The sequence below is a fragment of the Sitophilus oryzae genome, unplaced genomic scaffold, assembly GCF_002938485.1.
Source record: "Sitophilus oryzae breed Bouriz unplaced genomic scaffold, Soryzae_2.0 scaffold_1576_pilon_pilon, whole genome shotgun sequence".
Classification (NCBI taxonomy): Eukaryota; Metazoa; Arthropoda; class Insecta; order Coleoptera; family Curculionidae; genus Sitophilus; species Sitophilus oryzae.
Window position 1 is genome coordinate 14,633,858 of NW_022146254.1, and position 19,979 is coordinate 14,653,836.

At 31.8% G+C, this 19,979-nt stretch overlaps 1 protein-coding gene across 2 annotated transcripts in view; it reads left to right on the forward strand.

Moving 5' to 3' along the window:
- Positions 1–19,979, forward strand: part of LOC115879067 (glycerol-3-phosphate acyltransferase 3) — a 56,472-nt gene that overhangs the window by 21,180 nt on the left and 15,313 nt on the right. The window contains exon 5 of one of the 2 annotated variants that reach the window (XM_030895711.1): positions 2,418–2,654. In XM_030895711.1, coding sequence (XP_030751571.1) covers positions 2,418–2,654 — 237 coding nt within the window. Of the gene's footprint in view, positions 1–2,417; positions 2,655–12,088; positions 12,326–19,979 lie in introns of both variants that reach the window. The other variant, XM_030895710.1, reaches the window with a different exon arrangement.

Here is a 19,979-nt window from a genome sequence, read left to right on the forward strand (position 1 = left end):
TCGCTGGAACCTGTCACGAACTAAAACGAGCGAAACTGAACTACGATTCGAATCTTCGTTCATATATTTTCGTTTAGTTTCGCTCAAGTGGCCGCTGATGCATTTAAAAGTATGGGAGCTGATTTTTACAAATCTTATCTTCGCTTGGCTTAGTTTAGTTTCGCTCGCAGTGGCCGCCTGCCTTAACTAAACTAAGCTAAGAATATGAAAACAAACGGTAATTAAATGGGAACTCCACTGGGAACGATTTTCGTTCAGTAGTCAGCTAAGTTTTCGTATTGTATCTCTGTTATCATAGAACTAATCGTTGAGAAAAATTCGCTGGAACCTGTCACGAACTAAAACGAGCGAAACTAAGCTACGATTTGAATCTTCGTTCACATATTTTCGTTTAGTTTCGCTCAAGTGGCCGCTGATGCATTTAAAAGTATGGGAGCTGATTTTTACAAATCTTATCTTTACTTGGCTTAGTTTAGTTTCGCTCGCAGTGGCCGCCTGCCTTAACTAAACTAAGCTAAGAATATGAAAACAAACGGTAATTAAATGGGAACTCCACTGGGAACTATTTTCGCTCAGTAGTCAGCTAAGTTTTCGTATTGTATCTCTGCTATCATAGAACTAATCGCTGCGAAAAATTCGCTGGAACCTGTCACGAACTAAAACGAGCGAAACTAAACTGCGATTCGAATCTTCGTTCATATATTTTCGTTTGTTTCGGTCAAGTAGCCGCTGACGCATTAAAAAGTATGGAAGCTGATTTTTACAAATCTTATCTTCGATTAGTTTAGTTTCGCTCGCAGTGGCCGCCTGCCTTAAGCCCTCTGCTTCGAAACGAATTTTGGCTACAAATACAAGCAACTTATCACTTGTTTAAGCCAATCTCTAAGTGGATAACGATTTTTGAAGCTAACGGGCCTCAAAAGCTAACAGTCTCAAAAGCTGTTTTTTATAAATTACCAATGTTACCATAATATTACCGGTAATATTACCGATACACGCTACCCATAGATAACATTCTTTCCTTTATTCGGAGTCATCATCGTTTGATCTTTTTTGGCGCAAACCTCTTTCAAAATTAGAATGATTCATACGGCCTAAGTTGGTGTTTTTAGCGTTGGTGTATTTTGTAGCTGCAACGAAAAATTAGAAAGCTGAACGAAACCAATTTTGGAAAAACATTTTAAATTTTAACGCGATGAGTCAAGTTGTTTTCTTAGATTTTTACTGTTTAGAAAAGTCAAGGAATTTGAAATATCAATAATATAACTATTATTGTTCGTTCATAGTTCAATAAATCTCAATTTGAGTCATATCCGAGAAAATTTGAAATTCTTTACACCGTTTTATTGGTGATAAAAAGAGGATATACCGGGTGCGTCTCAAAAGTGGCTCACCCCTATAACTTTTTTATTTTTTCAGGTAAAAAACGAGACTTGGTATATTAATATATGGTATAAATTAGGATTGATTGACGTATTCATTTGTTTTTGGTTACTTCCTGTTTCACCGGAAATGACTACAACTTTATTCAATAGAGAATGACACTCTGAATAGAATGACAAATCATATGTCAACTTTTGACATTATGATACAAAATTATATATTTAATTATTTTTTTTTACTTTTATTCTTGATTGAAGAAATAAGAAGATGCGCAACCTTATGGGCGATTTCGTGGCACAAAACATGTCCGAGATGTAGTTGGCGTTACCGTCAGCCTGTCCGAGATTTAGTTCAGCTCTGCGCCGCTGCGCGCTGATAGTCGTTTATAGCGCAGCGGATAAAGAATACTGTACCGTAGTTCTGCTTTTCGTCGACAGAGTGAGTGGTTGCCGGAGACAGTGTTGCTAGAACTACGGATTATTCCGTAGATTTACAAATTTTTGGTACAGTACAATTTAATATATTATAATACGATTAAATAAAGAATAGCGTCAGAGTTGGCTTGGAAATGAAGATCGCTGTTATTTCATATGTAAAATATTATGGCAAATGTCAATTATCGTCATTTCCAAGCCAACTAAACGACTTTCTGCGAATCTACGAAGTATTCAGTACCTATAAAAGAATTTTATTTTTGTTGTTTATTCTGTGTTTAACATGAATAACTTTTCAATACATAAACGCGAATTTTTCATCCAAAGATATGTTCGTCAAACGTATTACAGATATTACACATTTTAATATGGCAACACTGTCGCTTTCAGTCCCACACCGTCTTCGATATGTCTTCGCTGGCCGAATTAGAGAAAATAAGTGTTTTATGCATTGACTGCAGAACGATTGGTGCCTCCACCGTACAGCACCTGAGACGTAAGGGGAAATCAAATCAGCCTTGTCACGAATTTGCCCATTGGGTTGCGTATCTTCTGAATTCTTTCAATCAACGCTTTTACTAACTAAAATTTCAATGACAGGTAATGCTCTTACTAGTAACAACACCCTTTATCGGCTTCATACCGCCCGGTATCCTGAAGCGCTGGGTCCACAGCAAGATCTACATGATGGCTTTTCGGATAATAATCCGATCGGTCTCTGCTGTTATTCGGATACATAATCGAAAATGGCGTCCGCAAGGTGGCGCTATATGCGTGGCCAATCACACCTCGCCCATCGATATAGCAGTTTTGTCGGTCGATGGTTGTTACTCTTTGGTGAGTCCTCGGTACAAAGAGGGCTTGTGTCAAGTTCTGCGGGTGCTTCAATAATAGCTTGGGAGCGTTTATTTTTTGTTTATGTGTATTTATTTACTGCTTACATTCATCAAGGATAATGGAAATGCTTCAATGATTTAATTAATATGTACAGGGTGGGTCAAATTCGACGCTTTTAGATGGAAACACCCTTTTCCCACATATTCGCGACCAACATTACTAATTCTTCCGCAAATATATCCATAGGATTAGATCCATGGGCACTAAGTCAGGCGGCCTCGACGGCCAACGGCTGGGATCTTGGTTAGCTATTCAATTATTCTTGAAATTGGCTGCAAAAATTTGCTGATAACTTCAGCGTTCAGAGGCGGTGCGTCGTCTTGCTGGAAAAATATGTTTTCGAGTTCCATTAAGGGCATATCATCAATAAGTGGTCCAAAGCCTACTAGTTTAAAGTGGCAAACTTTTAAAAATTCTGTATTTCGAAGGGGATTATAACAAAATATCAGGTGTGCTATATTTTTGGAAAGGTAATTTTAAATTCTTTTCAGTTAATTAAAAATATAGAGGATGTCCCAAATAAAAAATCAAATTTTCTGTTGATAACTCGTAAAGTATTAATTTTAAAAAAATTATACTTAAACCATTAAATTCTACGTAAAAAGGTGCTTTGGAAATGTTTTTATAGAAATACAAAATTTTCCATAGTAAAAAAGTTACAGCGATTTGTTAAAAATGCACATTTTTGAAAAACGCCCCGTAACTCCGAAACGGTAACAGATATTGATGTGCGGTTTTCACCATTATGTTTTTGATGAAAATTGAGCTCCAGACACCGATATTAGTTTTTGTCTATCTCCTATAGAAAAGGGTGTTTCCATTTAAAAGCGTCGAATTTGACCCACCCTGTACATGATTTTTGAAAAAATACTAAAAGTTGAAAAAGTATTTTGCTACTGAAAAAATTGTATTTTTTTTGTAAAATGTCACAAGATTTACGTTGTGGTCTAAATATTTCATATTAATTTCATATTTGATAATAGCTTACTTCAGGTTTTTCTTAGGTTTGTTCCAAGATAAAAGAGAACCGTTCTTGATACGGTTACCCTATACACAGTAGAGAAAATGCGTTCCATCAACGAGAAAATCGTTTAGTGAACTATAACTTTTGCGTTCCAATCAGAATTTTGATCATTCATAACCTTAAAGCAAGAATCAAAAGAACATACCTGCGTATTAAGACTGTGTATCAGCTGATTACTGTTTTTCTTTTATTTCTTTACCTATTTTCTGTTTTTAATTTGATATTTGTCGTTTTTAGACATATTTTAAATAAGTATTTTTATATTTTTGTACTGATGATATACAGGGTTGGTCACCACATACGACACGGAGTATTGTAGCTAAACGATGAGATTTTTACAAATTTCAAGTTTTGGGTTCGATGAAGGACTATTAGAGGTACAATTTAAAAATAATTTACAAGATACAGAGTGTCCCAAATAAGTAAAAAATATCAAAGTTGTATTTTTTTAAATGGAACACCCTGTATATTATTGCATTTTTAGTTTCTACAATTAAAATAAAGGTAAATTTGATTAAGGTTTATTATACTTAAACCTTACCGTTTTTGAAATATTTTCAGTTTTGTGAAATTGCAGTAAAAATTTTAAGGCTTCATTCCTCCAAGGGTATCAAAGTTTTTAATACTAAATATTTACTGAAGTTTATTTATTGATCAGTTATTGTGTTGCAATAATAAAAATAATACTACCTTATACAGAGTGTCTAAAATTTATTTTAAATTATTATTAGCTTCAAACGGCAATAACTTGTTTAATTTAAATGGAACACCCTGTATATTTTACGAGAATCAGATGCACAATTTAATTGTCTATCAAATTATATTATACCATTTTTTACCTATCTCTTTAAGTTTCCGTAGAAAATGCATTTTCTTGTAATTTAGAATTTATTTATCAATATACCTATGGAATATTGACATTTTAGATTATTTTTAAAGATGTACCAAATTTTTAAAGAGTACAGATACTAATATTGTGGATATAATTCGTTTATTTCATTAAAAAATAAAAAAAACTATTTAAATATTTGTTAAAGAGGACCAATTAATATGATTCCAGTATTCAAACTACATTAACTGACTGCATTGATTAATAATAATTGTTCCAAATACTAAAAAAAACTGAATTTTGTATGGGTATTAGACAGTGTGATAAAAAGTAACACCTTAAAAATGATATTTCATTTTTTAATAAATGCTTATTTCTAACAACAGAGACTTTAATTTTGATAACTTATTATTATATTGATTTCTGACTCAAATCCACATTTATTTAGAATAATTTATTAACGAATACAATTAAGTATGTAATTAATTAGTATATGGGCGGTGCTATATTTAATTAATGGTATATTCTTTTATAAAGATTTAAATAGTTTTCTTTTTGCATACAACATTATTGTTTTTAGCAAAACGATAATGTTACTAGAATGTCAATATATGATGTCAATATTCTATGGGTGTCAATAATAAAATGCCAATATTCCATGGGTATATTGATGAATGAGGTCTAAATTATAAGAAAATGCATTTTCTACGAAAACTTGAAGGGATAGGTAAAAATGGTGTAATACAATTTGATAGACAATTAAATTGTGCATCTGATTCTCCTAAAATATACAGGGCGTTCCATTTAAATTAAACAAGTTATTGGCGTTTAAAGCTATAAATTATTTAAAATAAATTTTTAGACACTCTGTATAAGGTAGTATTATTTTTATTATTGCAACACAATAACTGATCAATAAATAAACTTCAGTAAATATTTAGTATTAAAAACTTTGATACCCTTGGAGAAATGAAGCCTTAAAATTTTTACTGCAATTTCACAAAATTGAAAATATTTCAAAAAACGGTAAGGTTTAAGTGTAATAAACCTTAATCAAATTTACCTTTATTTTAGTCGTAGAAACTAAAAATGTAATAATATACAGGGTGTTCCATTTAAAAAAATACAACTTTGATATTTTTTACTTATTTGGGACACTCTGTATCTTGTAAATTATTTTTAAATTGTACCTCTAATAGTCCTTCATCGAACCCAAAACTTGAAATTTGTAAAAATATAATCGTTTAGCTACAATACTCCGTGTCGTATGTAGTGAACAACCCTGTAGAATAGTAATAAAGAGACCCCTGTAGAATAGTCCACAAGCACAAATTAACGAACTAAATACAGCCTAACCAATAAAGTAGGTCTCAAATTGAATTCAGCAAAAACTAAAGTACAACGAAAACGAAAACAACGAAGTACAATGAAAATAACGTAAGGTACAACGAACTGGTAGACAGAAAAGACATTCTAATAAACGGCACAATACACAGCTCGGGATCTCTACTACCAGAAATCAACAGAAGAATTAAGTTAGCATGGAGTACTTATGGAAGAAACTCAATCGTATTCAAATCTTGAATGCCACTTTATCTAAAGAAGAAAACATACGACCAATGTGTGCTATCAGTAGTGACCTATGCGTGCGAAACCTAGACACTTAAAACGGACAGTATAAAGAAACTACAAGTCGCACAACGCTCAGTGGAACGAAATATGCTGGGAATAACCAAGGGAGACCGTAAAAGAATAGAGTGGATACGACGAAAGACACAGGTAATAGATGTCATCCACAGAATCAAATCCCTCAAATGGCAATGGGCAGGACATCTGGCAGGAAGGACGGACAACAGATGGATCACAAGAATTACAGCAGAGGAAGATCAAACTTGAGATGGGACCGTGATATTAGAAAATTAGCAAGGATAACAGGAAATTTATTAGCTGGATGAAGTAGTTATAGTTATTTTTTACATGGATTTGGATTAAAAAACGCATAAATAATCCGTAAACAAAATAATCTTTTGTTAAATTAAAAAAATGCATTAGCTAGCTATCAAAGTAAATGTACTAATGCTTTTCACAGTATAACAATCTACATCAGTTTTAAAACATTTTATTCAAAAACACGTAAATAAACAATAAAACGCAAAATGACTCAGATCGACATTATTAGTATTTTTAATTGTATTTAATCAACCAGTAGTATTTGTTTTTAATAATCAGTTTTTGAATAATAAATATAAACACACATGCACTAGCACGACAAAAAAGTAAATTAATTTGTTAATTTACTGTATTTATCTTACTCAATTAATTTTCATTAATTTTTAAAACACATATTTTAGATATCATGTGGGATTTTATGTATTTAGTTAATATATAAACATATAAAATAGAAATTCATTAAATATGTGTGGCTTAAAAAAATATATTATTCTTTCCAAATGATTATATACTATAACAAAAATACGGTCTTGTAGTTAACTTAGAAGCGTGGGTTTATCTAAATTACCCACTTATTTTTAGCTAATGGAAAAAGCAATAATTATTAAAATTTTTCAAAAAAAAAACGTTGAACATGTCTATTTGATATATTTTATATGCCAAATTATTCATTCACATTATAACGGTGGATTGATTACTTGTCAGAACTTGTGGATTGATTACTTGTCAGAACTATACAAATCAGAAGAAATAGCGGTTGAACTAAATACACCCGAAATAATGACCAACGACAACGTACAGATTGAGGCAGCCGATATAATTACATCCCTTCGAAAGCTAAAGAATAGGAAGAGCCCAGGGCAAGATGATATCCCAAACGAATTACTTAAATATGGCGGCCAAAGTCTCATACAGCAACTAACATCCCTGATTCAAAAAATTCTTTACCAACACAGGATACCCGATGAATGGCTAACCAGCACCACTATCTTGATGTTTAAAAGAGGAGATAAGAAGCTGCCCTCAAACTATAGAGGCATAAATCTTCTAAGCACCACACTAAAACTTACGACAAAAGTGATAACAACCAAAATAAACGACTTAACATGCTTAGCAGATGAACAGCAAGGTTTCAGATCGGGCAGATCATGCACAGACGCGGTTTTGTCATAAGACAGATAACAGAAAATCAATCGAATATAACAAACCAGCGTATATGTGTTTTATTGATTTAGAAAAAGCGTTCGACCGTGTGCAGCTAAGAGACGTTGTACATCTTCTTTACAATAGGCAAATCCCACACAACCTCGTTAAAACCATACAAAACATATATGAAGCGAACCAAATTCAAGCTAAAATTAACGGGGTCCTGACCAAACCAATAAATGCAGGCTGTGGTATCCGACAAGGTGACTCCCTGAGCCCTCTTCTTTTCAATATCATTATGGACGAAGTAGTAGGAAATGTACGTTTACTGAAGGGATACAGTATGGGCGACCAGGAATTTACTATTCTATACTATGCCGACGACGCCGTATTGGTAGCTGAAAATGAGAACGATCTACAGCGCTTATTACATCGATTTAATTGCACTGCCAAATCACTTATTATGATAATATCGACTCAGAAAACTAAATGCATGACGACATTAAAAGTACCACTAAGATGCAAACTGGAAGTCGAGGGCAATGTTATTCAGCAAGAGATGAAGTTTAAGTATCTAGGCATAGAAATCTCAGGATATGGTGATGTAGAAGCGGAGGTGCGAGAACGGACAACGAAGGTAACCAGAATAGCAGGATGCCTAAATGATACAATATGGCGAAATAAAAACATTGAGGTGGAGACTAAAGCGAGAATTTACAAGGCAACGCTACGACCAATAATGACATACACTGCAGAAACTCGATCTGATACAGCGAAAATTAAACAACTACTAGAGACAACCGAAATGAGAGTACTACGCAGAATAGCTGGAAAGACGCTTCTGGACAGGGAGAGAAATGAAAGCATAAGAAGAGCGTGCAAGGTGAAAATGTAAATGACTGGGCACTCAGCAGAAAGGAAGAATGGAACGAGCATATCAGCAGAATGGAGAACAGAAGGATAGTGAGAGTTGCACGCGACAAATCACCGCTAGGTCGCAGAAGCTTAGGACGTCCACGAAAACGATGGAGCGACAGCTTGTCAGTCTGACCGGTAGAGACGACGAAACCAAACAGGCGATTCGCCTAGTATGAAGAAGGAAGAAGAAGAAGACATTATAACGACAAAAAAAAATAAATAAACGACTACTAAATATTTTTATTTAAATTTATCTATATTTTACTTGACATATTGAAAATTTACTATTATTACTATTATTTATTATTTTTTATATTTTTTTGACATATTTTATTTGATATATTTAGTATCAATATATTTTAGGAAACAAAAATAAATTAATTATAAATATATAAACATTTATATACATTATATACATCAACAAAACTCACATTCTTAACGGGCACTTAGGGGACATAAAGGGTCATTACTACCGCTTTCCCGTTCAAAATATTCTGATAAAGATGCGATGATTTTTTTACGGCTATTAAGCTATCTTGTACCACTTCGCAGTAAAAGAGGTTCTAAAAAGAACAATGTTGGACTGCAAGGTCTGTTAGTAAATAAATTTAAGCTTAAAGTATCACAACATAATTCATTTAAACCAAAAACTTGTAATACAAAAGTAAAATGCCACGCCCTTTCTAATTTGAAGTTCAATAAAACACAAGTTTACTTAATGCAGAATGAGTTGCATAGAGGCCACTAGCTTTTTAATTTTAACAGCCGGCTGGTCGGTGTTCAAATATATTAATAAAAGGGCCCCACGAGATTATACTCTATGAACTCGGCAATAAAGATGTAACTATTAAGTAGACTTCAACACTAACCTCGAACTGTTGAGTGCAACTACCATGAACTTCAAATATGCTATAATTCGTAAAACTTAAGTGACTCTAACTTAACTATGAGACTAGACTGTAAATAATACTACTAAAAATATTTAAGCAATTTATTAAAATATTAAAAAGTTAAATATATATAAAAAAAAACGAATGAAATGTAAAATGTAATATGTTAAGAAATTATTTAAATCGAAAGGTTGGAAAAGAAAATGGAATTTTAAATTAAATGCAATAACTAAATCTATGACGTCAAACCCCCTTATCTAACTTAATACTAGATACAAACAGGGTGGTTTACACAAATGAAATCTATATTGTACTAATCTAAACTGTCTTACTCTACTCGATATGACATACTTGAAAACTTCCTTCGGCCGAGCTACGGCGTAGAGCTACAGGGTTGCTAAGGCGGTGTACAGCAGCTCGGTGTACTGTCACTGGAGCCCACGGATGTCAGCAGACGTACGGATGCCAGCCAGGTGTAGGACTTCAAAAGGTGAACATAAAAGAAACCTCAACGAGGGTTTATGATGTCCAACTCTACACACGGGCAACAGGAACGGATGGAATTCTGGACTGTTCTGTGCTGTACGGTCTGGATCGGTCTTCTTGCTCTTGGAACTATGCGGGGACTTCTTGGGCACGTGGAATCGGAATATCAGTCAGAAAATTAGGCTATTTTAATCCCATTGCGGAAATTGGTCGGCGGTCCATAAAATCATCAAAATCCAACCACGTCTCTGACCAAAGGTGTTTCGGAAGCCTTAATCCTTTTTTACGAAGACCTGCTATTCGCCAACAGGGAATGCTTCACGAAACGGCAGCCAGTTCTTCACGACGATATTCTCGGTCGGGGAGTACACAAGAAGTGATGCAAGGATTCGATTTCCTTCACAAAATCAGACTTCAACCGGAAATCTCCCTCCAGGATATAGATAGAGAACTATATATCTTGACTAGTCCAACTCACAAAAAGGCGTAAATAAAAAATGATGTACTAGAATATTTTTCGACAGCCATATTTCATATCTGGTCAATGAACGAACTAAACTCAGAAATTCCACAATTAAAATGAACGAACTGCACACTGCGATCCACATCAAAAATAAACGATTTAACTACGAAATTTTATCTGATAATTATAAAATTTCAATAACCAAAACAAAGGATAAATAAATCCAAAAACATCTGATTTGATCTGACAGTGACAAGTGACGAACGAAAGTGATGATCAAAGGTATAGAGAGATGGACAAAAAGCCTACTGCTGGTCGGCACCAGTGACAATAATGTGCAGCTGCAGCGCGGTGTATATCGGGTTGCATAATTGTAAAATTTAAATAAAATAATATTTAACAATAAAATTATAGTAAACATAATGCAAAAATAATAGCTATTTGCGATATTTTATGAGCTAGCACACAGAGGTCGTTGCGAGGAAATTTGACTGTTACAAACGAATGACAATGTCACTAAATAAATAAATAAAAGTGACCTTGACATTTTTTACAATCACCTGAATCCCCAGCGGGAAATTTAAATTCCAGTTAGTCAGCCCGGCGCCGAATATGTCCATCGTTGGCAATAGAGATGAGCAAGAAATCGCAAGCTGTGTGCCAATCGCAATCACAACTTGCTATTGGCTCTTATAGGAAACTGCGATTGTGATTTCTTCTATTTGCGAGTTTCAATTTAGGCAACCAGTATTATAAGTATATTATAGCTGCGATTTGCGATTTGTGTTTTTGTAAACTGTGACTGTGATTTCCATCTGCGAGTTTGAATTTTTAGGAGTTGCGATTTGCGATATTGTTGCGAATGTAATTTTGTGGACCATTTTACAGAAGCATTTTACAGTAAACTGTCATTGAATTTTCTTTCTGATATTATTTATCTATAGAAAAGGTATTATTTTCTAAGGCCAAGATCATAATATACCGGGAGTTTCCCAAGAGTGATTCACCCCTATAACTTATTATTTTTTCGGATAAAAAAAACGAGATTTGGTGTGTTAGTACATGACGTAAATTAGTATTGATCGACGTATTAAATTGTTTTTAGTCACTTCCTGTTTCACCGGAAATACAACTTTTGATTTTTAAATGACACCCTCGGTATTTGTAACTTTATTTTATAGAAAATGACACTCTGAATAGAGTGGCATATCATGTGGCAACTTTTGACATTTTCGCTTAAACAATCGTATTATAAATTTCAATCTAGAATGTCATGGCTGTGTTAAAAACACTAATTTTAATCAAGATGCCTTGGAAAAATAGATTTGATCGTCTATTGCTATTCGCGTCTTGTCATGGCTTAGTTAAAAGATGCCCAAATAGTATTTTTAATCGTATCTCAATTTTTTCAAATGGAACGAGGCTGGTTTATTGGCATATTTAGAATAAGCATTTTTTACGAATAATTTGGTTTAGTAAATATTAAAATCGCAATCGCGGGTTACAGTCGCTGCGATTAAAAATCGCGATTGCAGTTTTGCTCATCTCCATCAAATATACTCGTGTTTTATTTCTTGTTTCTTCATAATGTCATTAATCATCAATATATTATGCCACTCCAGCTGCTTAATCACACACATCATCGCTTGGGTATGTTTTCTATTGCAGGTCCTGTGGCTGACGATTTGCACCGCTTTGGTGGGCTACATTCCCGAAGGCGACTTCAAGCGGCTTGTAAATAAATACGTGGCTATCATGTGCTTCGGGGTGTTGTCCAGATCGATATCGTCGGTGATCACGTATCACCACGTCGAGAACAGGCCCAAGACCGGAGGAATATGCGTGGCCAATCACACGTCGCCCATCGACGTGCTGACGCTTATGTGTGACAATTGTTACTCTTTGGTAGGTTGGTGATGGTGGGGAGTTTTAACAGTGATGGTTGATTTAGAGAAATCAACGCAATTTTGTAACTAAAGTCTGTCCAACGAGTCATGGAAGAATTTGACATATGACACTTCAAAAATGTTACTCTTATGTGTCCTCTTGTCGGACAGACTATACGCTAATTCTAAACATATCCGATCTTATTAAAAAACTAGTATAGTAGTAGCTCTGATACAGCTTAATATAGTTCTTTAAATAAAACGGTATTTCGGCTTTAGATTTTTTTATACTTTACACCTTAAATTATGATTTTAAATGGAAACACCCTTTTCTATAGGAGATAGACAAAAACTAATATCGGTGTCTGGAGCTCAATTTTTGTCAAAAACATGATGGTGAAAATCGCATATCAATATCTGTTACTGTTTCAGAGTTACGGGGTGTTTTTCAAAAATATGCATTTTTAACAAATCGCTGTAACTTTTTGGCTATGGGAAATTTTGTATTTCTATGAAAACATTTCCAAAGCACCTTTTTACGTAGAATTTAATGGTTTAAGTATAATTTTTTTAAAATTAATAATTTAAGAATTATCAACAGAAAATTTGATTTTTTATATGGGACACCCTGTATATTTTTAATTTATTGAAAATAATTTAAAATTACCTTTCCAAAAATATAACACACTTGATATTTTGCTCGATTCCTCTTCGAGATATAGAGTATATAAAAATTCGCCCGCTTTAAATAAGTAGGCTTTGAACGGCACCGGCTGTAATGCAAAAAAATCTAGCTGTGAGCATCAATTAAAACGAAAATAATATTTGCTATGAGAGACGCATAATTTTATAACAATTTAAAATATATTTAACCAACATTAACATATTTAAACTATATCTAATAACAATAAAAATAAATAGCAAACCAAGACATGAGATTTTGCTACAGGTGTTCGACATATCGATCGTCTTCTGTTATGGACAGACGGGGCAGTTTTTGAACATTTCTCGCGGAATTCATTAACTCAGTGGGGGCGAAAGCTACCCTCTCACAACTGCTAAGTATTTCTAATTCTTGTCTAAATTATACGGAAGAATAAGGAACCTTTACTCTTCCGCAAATATATCCATAGGATTAGATCCATGGGCACCAAGTCAGGCGGCCTCGACGGCGAACGGCTGGGATCTTGGTTAGCTATTCAATTATTCTTGAAATTGGCTGCAAAAATTTGCTGATAACTTCAGCGTTCAGAGGCGGTGCGTCGCGCGTCGTCTTGCTGGAAAAATATGTTTTCGAGTTCCATTAAGGGCATATCATCAATAAGGGATCCAAAGCCTACTAGTTAAAAGTGGCGAAAAATTCTGCAATTCGAAGGGGATTATAACAAAATATCAAGTCCTTGATAACTGACTTGATAACTCTTAAATTATTAATTTTAAAAAAATTATACTTAAACCATTAAATTCTACGTAAAAAGGTGCTTTTGAAAATGTTTTCATAGAAATACCAAATTTTCCATGGCAAAAAAGTTACAGCGATTTGTTAAAAATGCACATTTTTGAAAAACACCCCGTAACTCCGAAACGGTAACAGATATTGATGTGCGATTTTCGATTATGGTTTCGATTATGTTTTTGATGAAAATTGAGCTCCAGACACCGATATTAGTTTTCGTCTATCTCCTATAGAAAAGGATGTTTCCATTTAAAAGCGTCGAATTTGACCCACCCTGTACTTAGGGTGTCCCACTAAGAAGAGCTTTCGACTGTATCTCGGAAGATATTAGCCGTATGGCCTGCGAAAAAAAAATTACTAAAGAGGCTATGAGAAATTGCTGGAAATTATTTTCAAGTTTGTAGAGCGGCCGCTAGAGGTCGCAACTGCTAATGGAGTTTTTAAACAATTTTGCCTAGATAACTGGTACTATAAATAATAGCTTCATAATCTTCAGTAAATTTTGAATATTTTCTGTTAGAACCATTTTCCTCTCCAAGATGATGGTGGGGGACGGTTAGATTTGTTTTTATTTAAATATTAATAACTCTGGACTGGATAAACGGAATCCAACAAACGGGGGCTCGTTTAAAAGAGCGTTTCTTACTCTACATTATACCATATAAACAATAATAATAAGCTTTTGAAGTGGACGCTAGGGGGCGCTGTCTTACAATTTAGTAAACATTGCGCGTTTTTCAAAAAAATTAAATGCGATAGTATATGTAATTTTAGCTGTTGGTAAAGAGTAACAAAACCTTAAAAAGTTAGCTAAAACCGCATCTTGATATCTTTTTTCAAACCGAAGATATTAGCAAAAATATAATAAATACGAATAAAAGTAATAAATGGTTCATAAAAATTCACTACTTTCATTCATTGAATTCATTTTTTTTAATATTATACAATAATCTAAAATGAAACGCACAATATAATAAAAACATAGACGACATGACAGTGGGTAAAATATGATTATTAAATAGAAATGATCATAGGTCAAGCGATGTTGTTACATTTTGAAGGTGAAAAGTATAATAAAAACTGCCGAAACCAGTTTTGTACCTAAATACACGAATATAATAATTTTATGTAATATAGTTCGTGTATTTGCGTATAACTTGGATATTATTTAATGTAATAGAATAATTCTTTGGTAGTACAATTTGTACAATAACGTAATTTTTATTAATGTTTAAGATCTGATATTGGGGAATAATACTTAGCCCAAATAATTTAATTTTATATTTATTCAAGAAAAAAATATAAATATATATTTTTTTGAAGTTTCTTATCTCGAAAAATGGATACTTAGGAAATTTAATTTTTTAGATTAAAAATAATCAATAGTTATTTTTTTTAATTATTGTAAATATGTGTTTAGACTGTAAGGCAGTATTACTTTTAACTAGTAGTGGGAACTATCGAATGAATACTATCGAAACATTCTATAGTTGCAATTCATTCGAATAATTCGATAGCTATAGTAAGAAAACATTCGTTGGAAACTATTCGAATAAAAATTATCGAATAGATGCGTCATCTGCCTTGAAATATCGTATTCTAGTAATTCGGCAGCAAAAACCATTCATTTATAAAATTCATTCATTTATTCGTCAGGATCGATTATAATAAAACATTAACTGGATTTTAGTTGTCGCCCGGCGACGTAGGTTTCTTTCCGAGAAACCCGACAGCGGTCGGTGGCAATGCTATGAAAGAAGCCGGCATCTTTGATTTTTTGCGGAGTCAGATAAAGATAAGGACACATTTTTTTTTCTTGAGGTGCTAGTATTTACACAGAAAATACATTATGAAGGGCGCTGTTGCCATATATTGGTATTAGTTGATATTAGCAAAGACTATTATTGTTTGGCTTTAGTTAGTTATATATATTTTGCAATATTCTGTTGTTACACTGCAATAATACTTGTTATTTTGGATGTAGGAAAATGATTTTTAATGTTTTTAAGCTAAGACTGGTTTAATAAAAATAATATTAACAGTAATAATTTGTTATACCAAAGTATCAACAAAATTTAAAATCATTTAATATAAATATTTTTTTTAGGTAGTAGCAAAATATAAACAACAAATTAGATGTCAAAATTATTTATATTAGATTCTATTTAAAAATAATATAGTCTCTAAATTTTTTGGCAACGTTGGTTTATTAAATAATAATAATTACAGAACTAATTTGTTATATTAACAACAAATTTTAAAATCATGAAATATAAACATTATTAATTTTCTAAGCATGCAGTGTAATGGAAGGAAAATATAAATAAAAAATTAGAAATCAAATTTATTTATATTAGGTACTTTATATTACTATTTAGAAATAATATTTACTATTACTGGCATTTACTTTAAAAAATAAATGAAATATTTCTTCGCAAAAAAACTACATGTAAGAGAATTAGCATAAACAAAATACAAACATCGTTAACTTTTTTTTAAATTGGCACGTGTAAAACTTTCAATATAATTTTCTCACCCCATAGTTTGAGTTCGATAACCCCATTTACTTAACCACATTACTTAAATATGATTATTAAGTTCAACTAATTCATATTATTAAAACATCTAAAATACAAATAGGTATGTATTTTAAAATTAATTGTAAGTTCATCTCATCTCTCTTAAAAATTGCTATTTCTCAAAATTTCCAATTAAAAAATAGACCACATATACCATATAAAATTAAATAATTGAAAGATTGGGCTACGGAAAATCACACAAATTTTCGGAAATTTTGACCACCTACACAAGCACACAATCGTCAATTAAAAAACTACTATTTTAACATTTTAAATATTTTAATAAACGCAAAAATAGCACAGTATTTATACGGCGAAGTTATAAAAATTTGGAAGAACTAATAATGCACTGACGCATACAAAAATCAAACGAATACTAAATTTCATTTATCAAAAGCATTCGATAGTCGTGGCTCAACGATAACCATTCACGGCGAGGTTTCACATATGCTTTAGTATTCAAATGAATGAATCATTTTATTCAAACAAAACCATTCGATAGTTGAAATCATTCATACAGTAACCATTCGATAGTCTAATTCATTCGAGAGTTCTCATCGCTACTTTTAACCTTGTTTTGGAGATTTTGGGGAGATTAAAGTAATATTCTTTAGTTTGTTAAAATATCAACCATCACTGTTTTATGATTTTATAATATGAATTAATTATTTTCTAAAGAAGTTTCGTTTCATTTATAAAAAGTCGCTGCAAATAAAGTATATTGTATTTATGATTTTTATTTTACAAACGAAGTAACTAACCTAAATGTATCTGATATAAATTATACTTTAAAAAAAAAGTGACCTAAGATTGTGCTTAATGGGATATAAGTTGTTTTGTGCTGTAATTTTGTCGATACGCTTATATGTTTAGCATTTAAGAAATACCATATTGTCACAATTTGCGATTTTTAAATTCAGTGTAACATATAAAAATAGAAAGAAATTATTCCTTTACTATTTTAAAAAGAGCCATATAGTGGTTCTTTATGCAATATATTTAAAATTTAGGTAATATAATCACACAACGTTGGATTAAAAAACATTTATTTGAGGTATACAGGGTGCTACAAATTCGAGGTACGAGCATTGGTATCTCGGTAACCGTAATAGATACGAACATGATTAAATTGGGGCAGAGTTGCGCTTTGGGATGTTCACTAAGATGCCGTCAAAAAAGTTTTAAAAATTTCAAGGATTGCAGAGTTTTTTGGAAAAAACGGATTTTTTGAAAATCAATTTTATTTTTTCCTGTCGTTACTTTTAAGAAAATCAAAAAACTAATTGCACATTCTCATAGCCACTTTATTAGGGCTATCTGATAGTATTTTGAGATTTTCAAATTAGCTGATAATTTGTGAGATACAGAGGCCAACTTAATTTTTTTAAACACGAACCGGCATTTTTTATTTCCAGTTTTGAAAGAACTCGGTCTCCTGAGGACAATGATATGCCACACTTGATACTTTTTTTTTGTTTTGGGTACCTTAACAACAAAAAAAACTATTTAATTATTATTTAAAATAATTTCAAGTCCGACTCTGGTTTTTTAAATTATTTAATCTGATTATATTCATTGCAAAAATATTGATCAGCGCTAATTAACATTGAATAAGGAAAATCGAGCCAATTTGAAGATTCAAATCAATTATATCCAGGTCAGCAATTTAAAGGTATTATTTTTATTTTTTTTATTGTGAATTTGATATTTCAGTGTGCGATCTAATAATATGCGTAATATTCATCGTAGTTATTATACCTAACCTACCTTCTACAAACTTTCGAAAGCATTTTGTACTCTTTATTGTAAATGTTGAGATGTATTGATTTCACTTTTACAAACGACGTGAAGTAATGTATTCATTGGTATATTATTTTTTATTATTTTATTGCATTTCATTTTCAATATTCAATGTTTTACCCCACGTCATTGTTAAGTTTGAAAGCTTATCAATATGGTAACGATGAATAGATTAAATATTAAAAAAATAGAGCCGGACTTGAAATTAGTTCAAATGTATTGTGTTCAAATGTCCGAAATAAAAAAAAATATATTAAGTGTGGCATATCATTGTACTCAGGAGACCCAGTTCTTTCAAAACCCGAAATAAAAAATGCAGGTCCGTATTAAAAAAAAATAAGTTGGCCTCTGTACCTCACAAATTATCAGCTAATTTGAAAATCTAAAAATACTGCCAGATAGCCCTTATAAAGTGGCTATAAGAATGTGCAATTAGTTTTTTGATTTTCTTAAAACTAACGACAGGAAAAAAATAATTTTCAAAAAAATCCGGTTTTTCCAAAATAATTAACAATCCTTGAAATTTTTAAAACTTTTTTGATGGCATCTTGGTGAACATCCCAAGGCGCAACTTTGACCCAATTTAACCATATTAGTATCTATTACGGTTACCGAGATACCACTGCTCGTACCTCGAATTTGTAGCACACCCTGTATTATTATTCTTATCTGTTATAACTAATCCTTAAATTCACAATTTATTTTTTATGTATTGGATAAAGTATTAACATGGATTAAGATATCTTGAAAATCATTTTTTGAGTTGAAGAAAATGGTTTTTTATATTAAGGTTAAGTTATAATATTTTTGAAAAAAAAAATACTAACTTAATTAATGCTTATTGTATTAGGCTTCATGTATTTATAAATTTTAACAAAATATTTTTCTTTAAACATAGATTAAAAAATATATTTTTATTTACTAAATTTATTTAAACATATGTCAGTTAAAAATTTTCACTAATGAGCACTTGAAAAATATCTAGTAATAAATTTTTTATCACTATTTTATAATAATGATATATACTGCAATTTTGGTTCATTAAAAAACAGTCAAGTCATATACAAAAACTGTTAAATTATCTTTTCTAGATATGTTTTTTGTGTTCAGTATCAATTTTTAAATAAACAATTAATACTTCTAATATTTAATTGTTTTTGAACATCAGGAAATAGTCGTCATATTAATTAGACATTAACTACTTTTATACATTATTAATTATTTAACAACTTTTTTATTAGAAGATATTTTAATGTTACAATTTTTTTAAAGTTAAATAAATACGCAGATGTCTAGCTTGTATTAAAACTAAACAACTGCATTTTTAATAATTATTTTATTTAACAATGGAAATTTTACATCATTAACAAAATGTATTTATTTTCTATTATACTATTGTATTTACAAACTTCTCAAAAATATCTCTATTGAAAGTTAGTAAGTTTAGAGTCTACGTATAGAGTATAGAGTGTCCCATGTTCATGTGTTTTACAGGGTCTCTCGCTTATGAGTAGAGATACAAAGATGCGGCTTTTTCACATCAATTTGCTACTTTTTTATTACACCCTGTACACAAATTTCTCAGTTGTTGTTTGTACACAAATATACTGTATTATACTTGTTTGTACACAAATATACTGTATTATCGCAATAAAAACGACATCAAGTTGGCTCTCGGAAACTACTGGAGATAGAGAGTCGGTTAAATGGGGAAAGAATTGCAGTTTTGTGGGGTCATAAACATGCGCCTTTCAGATTTTTGAAAAAGTTCATGGCTTAATATTTCGAAAAAAACAAATTTCGGCTATTTTAAACATTGTCCCTAATTCCATTATGAT